This window comes from Tupaia chinensis, unplaced genomic scaffold (assembly GCF_000334495.1).
Source record: "Tupaia chinensis unplaced genomic scaffold, TupChi_1.0 Scaffold146131_1, whole genome shotgun sequence".
Taxonomy (NCBI): Eukaryota; Metazoa; Chordata; class Mammalia; order Scandentia; family Tupaiidae; genus Tupaia; species Tupaia belangeri.
In genome coordinates this window covers 307,244-313,243 of record NW_006205986.1, presented here as the reverse complement: position 1 = coordinate 313,243, position 6,000 = coordinate 307,244, and the positions used below count along the sequence as shown (strand labels likewise).

Below are 6,000 nucleotides of genomic sequence, written 5' to 3'. Positions count from 1 at the left end.
CTTTCCCTAGCAGAGGTTGATGTCTAGTCCCCTCTTCCCCACTTTAGCACTGTCAGCCCACTGTCACACAGACCCTGCTGTTCATTCCCCTTGTATGAGCTATCTTCCTGACAGTTCGTCCAAGAATTTAGACCTTGTGAGCAGAGGATAAGTGAAAGTAGATGAGATTCCAGGACTTGCCCTATTCAGTAAGACACAGACAAGCAGAAATGAATAACTAATATGAACAGCAGAGAACATAGAATGTGCTCGCTTGAACTGAGAGAGCAAAGGAAGTAGAGGAGGCTTAGATTTGCTGGAGTTATGAATAAAATAGAAATGGAGAGAACCAGAGCTTATGCCTTAGATAGAAGATAGGAGAGAAGGTAAGAGAATTGACTATAGTATTCTGTCCATTTTGAAAAGCTTCATAAAAATCCATAGAAAAGAATGACCTGGTTATAGGAGTAACCTCTTTGTCAGTGACTTCAGACTAATTAGCAGGGAAGGGCAGGTTGTATCCTAACCACGGTTTGCCATGTACCTGACAGGAACAAACGCTAAGCATGGACTACGCTGCAAAGCCTGTAAGATGAGCATCCACCACAAGTGCACTGATGGCCTAGCACCCCAGCGGTGCATGGGCAAGCTGGTAAGGGCTTCTTCCAGGAGTGAGCCTCAGGGCACTTGCCGGTCCCAATGAGCTCACTTTCTCCAAACTCCTTCCCTGCATCCCTGAGGCATGTACTCTACCTGGCCTGCCAACTTGGCTTCCTGATTGTCAGAATAACAGGACAGAAGGGGTTGCTTTGTCAACCTACTAGACAAATCCCTCCATTGAAGTGGAGTGACTTCTCTCAGTTTTAGCCTGGGAAGTCTTACATCTTGGTTTTTAAAATTCACATTCAAGTTTTGAAAGTTAATCATGTGTCCCAGGACCCCCCTCAGCCCTAGGCAAATTAAGGTGGCTGATCACCATAGTGTTTAGTTAATGTCAGCTCAGTGGGTGTCAAGAAAGCACTAGAGCTAACCCTCCTTCCCACAAAGATGGAGTGAATAATAAATGTCTGTACCACTTTAGCAGAGTTATGTTGGCCAAACCAAGGGAGGCTGAGCTCTGGCCATTCTGGGCTCATCATAACATCTCAAGAGTATTGTAAAATGGATGAGATTCCAACCCAGAGCACCATTTATGGCATTTGAAACTAGGATACCCAACAATTTTTGTAGAAAAAAAAGAATATCTGCCCTGCAGAATCATTAAATAGCCCATAACAGCCGTCTTTAAAAATGTAAGTCCTGTCACATGGAAGAGTAATTGGGTAGTCCTTTGTTGTTCCAGGCAAAATAATGAGGACCAATGAGTATCAGTTCTTAACAATCAGAGCTAATGTCACCAAAGACCTGCCTGTAGTGTTAGTGAGTACTCCTGCCTACCCATCACCCTTCCATCACTGACATGTTCAAACAAAGTAGGACATTACTAACCAAGAACCTTGGTGAGGAGTCTGGGTATCCAGTAGAGACTGGGCTAGTAAGTTTCCATCTTACACTGAAATATAAGTCCAGGTTTTAGAGACATCATCTTTCCACTCTGATTTACGATGTTCTCTTCTCTCAAACTCCTGCCTTACCACTTTGCCTTCTCATTCTCCAGTAGTGATTCTCACAAACCAATGCAGAGACCATAAATGAGGTCAGAAAAACATAAAACAGAGAGCAACGAGTCTGGTAAAACTCTTCAGCTTTGCAGGGGCTTTTAAGCTTCTCTTTGAGATCTGCTTTCCCATGCGCATGCCTGTTATGAGTTCAGTAAGCCACAGTAATAAACACTGGTGAAATAATGCATAGTATCCTGGAGGTAATTAGGATTCTGGACATGAAAGACTGCAGGACACTGCAGGAGGAGAAGCAGGCCCAGGGTCTTGCTTTCTGAGTGAACTATAAGTCACTTATTTCCACTTACACCTACCTCCTCCCACTCTCTTGTTGGAGATAAATTGTAGAATTATAGGATAAGTCAGTATCTTCAAGAGAAACAAGAAGGAAGTGCCCTTGGAGAGACAAGCTCGTTTTACTTTTAGGACTCTGGTGTGGTTTTCTCCATCTCTTAAGCCCTTTCTCTCATTCTTTCTCCAGCCAAAGGGGTTTCGGCGTTACTACAGCTCCCCCTTGCTCATTCATGAACAGTTTGGATGCATTAAAGAAGTTATGCCCATTGGTGAGTTGGGACAGGGTTGGGTTGAGTTGGGTTTTAATCAGCAAAGTTAACTGCTGTTCCCTAGGGCTACAAAACCAGTGGGGTAGTTTTGTGTATTTGTTGTATATTTGGGTGTGATCATTTGTTTTTCTGGAAGGTATTCAAGGTATACCAGATACCCAGGAAGTTTCATCCTCTGATTAAACTTGAAAAATACCTAAGTCCCAGGGTCTGTTAATATCAGGTTCCCCCACTGACCAACTGTGTGTCTTTCAACAAATTACTTGGCCTGTTATACCTTATGAAATAAGAACAGTGATTTAGTAATGTTCATAATTGTTGTAAAAAAATACACAGATTATAGGAACTCAGTGAATATATTATTCTTTAATGAGGACCAAAAAATGTCCTATATTTATAGATATTTCTGGCTTGGATTTCTTCTTGAACAGTATCTTTCAGTTTAGTTCTTTTTTTCTCTCTCTCTGAAAATCTCTACATCTATTTTTGCCTTTCTAGTGGGGGACAAATTATAAACGAGAAAATTTTTAATTAGAAATACATCAGGCCCGATAATGTCAAATTCTTTTAAAAACTCTTATCTTCTACTGCAAAATTCGTGTCTTGAAGCTTTGTACCTTGGTAAGCAGAGATTCCTACTAGAAGAAATAAAGCTGGTCTCTGGGAAGAACCTTGACATTGGAGTCTCAGGGATGGATAATGAAAGAAGCAAAACAATCTATCAGGAAGAGTTTGGAAGCAGACTTCTAGTCAGAAGTGCTGGGCGTGGTGGAGGGACCTGGAACATGGGAGCGTGTTGGGGTGAGGGCTCATCTGTGAGGAAAGCTTGACCACAGAAAGCCCCACCTTTCCAGGGACTATCATATCTGCTGTATAGAACTGGTTTCCTGGTTGCTGTTAACCTGGAGATGAGGTAGGTGGTTGGCCAAGTTCCCTCAGATGAACTTTCTCAGATGAGCTTTCTCTTCTGTTGCAGCCTGTGGCAATAAGGTGGACCCTGTCTATGAGGCCCTGCGCTTCGGCACCTCCCTGGCCCAGAGAACAAAGAAGAGCAGCTCCGGCAGTGGCTCTGAATCGCCTCACAGAACCTCTGTAATTATCCTCCTCCCTCAATTCACTAATGGTGGTTTTGGCAGGGCTGACCTCAGACACTGCAGTGTTGGGGTTCCATCCTAAATGCCTCACAAGATCTGTTGTGACCCAACCAACCTCCAAATGGAAACCCAACATTCTGTGAGCCATTAAGAGTGAACTTTCTGGGCCAATAAGAGTTAATCCAACAGCTAGGATCATTTTATTTTCCTCTTAAAGACCATCCTGTTGGCCTCATACTCCTTAACTCTGCCCATGTACCCCCACTTTTTCACCCCCTCAACAATATTAGATAACATATCAGTCAACACGTAGAAATGTTTGGCTCAACCAGTGGACAGAATCAGGGAAGTTCTGCTTGGTTCCAGTTCTCTTTCAAGCTACAGCCCAGTTCAAGGATGAAACTATTTCTCATATTTTCTCAGTTCTTTGTCTCTAAGACAAGCCTCACCCTTTGATTTTACAAAACTCTTCTTCCCAAAGGTGTTTGACTCAGGACTCAGTGGGGCCTCTCTCCACGGGACATTTCCCTACCAGACTCCACTCCTGAGTTTTATATGATTTAAACTGACAGTTCTATGCATCTCTGTGATCTGTTATCATCCTCTCTCTGGTGTCCCAACCAGAATTTCTGTAAATGCTCCAGGACATCATACAAATCTACAACCCATGCTGAAAGCCAGCATGTCTCTTGCAAAGAAACAAAGACCTTACAATTCACATTGTCACTTAGTATAGCCTGCACCCAGTTAACAGTCCCACTGTTCTAGTCCCTGCTGGAATGGAGCTTGCAGGCAAGATGCAGATGAGCCTCTAAAGGGAGTGCCATTTTGGTTCTTGCAACATCAAGTGATGAGGGTGAATTCTGGGAAGAAGGGCAGAGCATAGCTCCTGGGAGGCATTTTCAGGGGCTTAGTTGAAGCAGCTTCCTCATTGTGTACAGGTCAAAATTCACAAGATAATCTGAAATCAGAGGGAGTTGAGTAAGCATGTAGGTCAGGTAGATAAATGGGTAGGTAGTTGAGTAGATATGATCAGGTCAGGTAGGTGAGTGGGTAGGTAGTTGAGTAGATATGATCAGGTCAGGTAGGTGAGTGGGTAGGTAGTTGAGTAGATATGATCAGGTCAGGTAGGTGAGTGGGTAGGTAGTTGAGTAGAAATGATCAGGTCAGGTAGGTGAGTGGGTAGGTTTGTATGTCCCCTGACTGATGGCACCTGGTTATCCTAGACATTGTCTTCTAACTCACTGAAATCCCCCCTCTTTATGCATCTCACTGATTTCTAAGAGAGAAGAACTAAAAATAATGTTTATTCTTTTTCTTTGTTGAACATAAAATTGATGTCAATTAGGCCTTTCTTCTATTCAGTTAAGGTACATAAATGGAGATCCTACAGTTTACTAGCACTGTAGGGGACTCAAAAAAGAGGCGATGCTGGGAACCAGCAGTTAGCGTAATGGCTATGTCGCTGGACTCCCACGTAGTCGACCGTGGTTCGCGTCCCAGACCCGGTGGCTTAAAACTCACGCCGGGCGCGTGTGCGTACGTGCCCAAGATCCCGAGAGGAGAATGGAGGAGAAGGGATTGCGGCGTGACCACCCCCCCTGAGGGGTGATTTCTCGCTTTCTGTCTCTATGTCTCTCTCTGTCTGTCTGGCGAGCGCACGCGCCCTATAGCAAAAAAAACTCTCAAAAAAAAAAAAAAAGAGGCGATGCATACCCTTAAAATTTACCACTTATTTCTGAGAAACAGACCAATAGATAAGAAAGCTGATGATTATTTAGCATTTTAAAATATAGACTAAATTATAGACTCGTCTGCCTTATTTTATTAAGAACAAGCACACACATATGTGTTAAAGATTTTATAATAACTATGAGTGCTGAAGGATTTTACAGAAAATACAGAAGATGTTTAGCTTCAGTGGGCATTTTCCTCAAAGCAGTGAGGATCTAATTTGCGGCATTTAAGATACCTGAATCCTGATCTCCCTAAAGAGGTGATTATTATCATCTAGCAGCCCAAAAGCTAATAGATTTACTGAAAAAAAGGATAGAAATGGTGCTGAATGTGATAAAAAACATACAAAGAGTATATGAATAGTATTTGTATTTTTAAACACCTATCTTATGTCTACGTGGGTTGGGAAATCATATTCATGGAGTGTCTGCCATGAGATCTGGCAAAATTGACACTCAGTAAATAGAAGTTATTGCTGTTTTATTTTCATTAGGTATCTAGGTCTTAGTTGTGTTTTCTTTGATCCTGAGTTATTATGCAGTTAAGGGTGTAACCCATTAATAAGCCAAATATATTACCTGGGCGGAACACTTCCTAAAGTATCCTTTAACATGCCCCTTAGGCTCTTTTAGAAACCCTGACCCAGAAAGAAAGACTTTGTATGACTTTTCTAACTGAAATTTTCTGTTGAGTTCCTTATACCTGAAGGCTAATGCCCCAACTCTTTAGCGTGGTATATGAAGCCTATCAATACAGGGCTGGCCCTGTAGCTCAGTGGTTAAGGAACCAGATTCCACATGGCCAACCACAGTTTGCATCCTGGCCTCAGCAGCTTGAAAAACACATCAGAACTTTGTGTGTGCATGTCCAGAATGCCAAGACCAACAGCACGTGAAAATAGAGGATATAGGAGTGTATTGTGACCATGGCCTATTGGAAGGTCCTCTCTCTCTCAAGACTAAAGTCTTT

The 6,000-nt window shown here is 42.6% G+C and overlaps 1 protein-coding gene across 2 annotated transcripts in view; it reads left to right on the top strand.

The window, feature by feature from the left end:
• Window positions 1-6,000, top strand: part of STAC (SH3 and cysteine rich domain) — a 147,210-nt gene that overhangs the window by 89,859 nt on the left and 51,351 nt on the right. For both annotated transcript variants that reach the window (XM_014584247.1, XM_006168723.1), the window contains exons 3-5: window positions 531-631; window positions 2,119-2,200; window positions 3,177-3,292. In XM_014584247.1, the coding sequence (XP_014439733.1) occupies window positions 531-631; window positions 2,119-2,200; window positions 3,177-3,292 (299 nt within the window). The remainder of the gene's footprint in view (window positions 1-530; window positions 632-2,118; window positions 2,201-3,176; window positions 3,293-6,000) is intronic.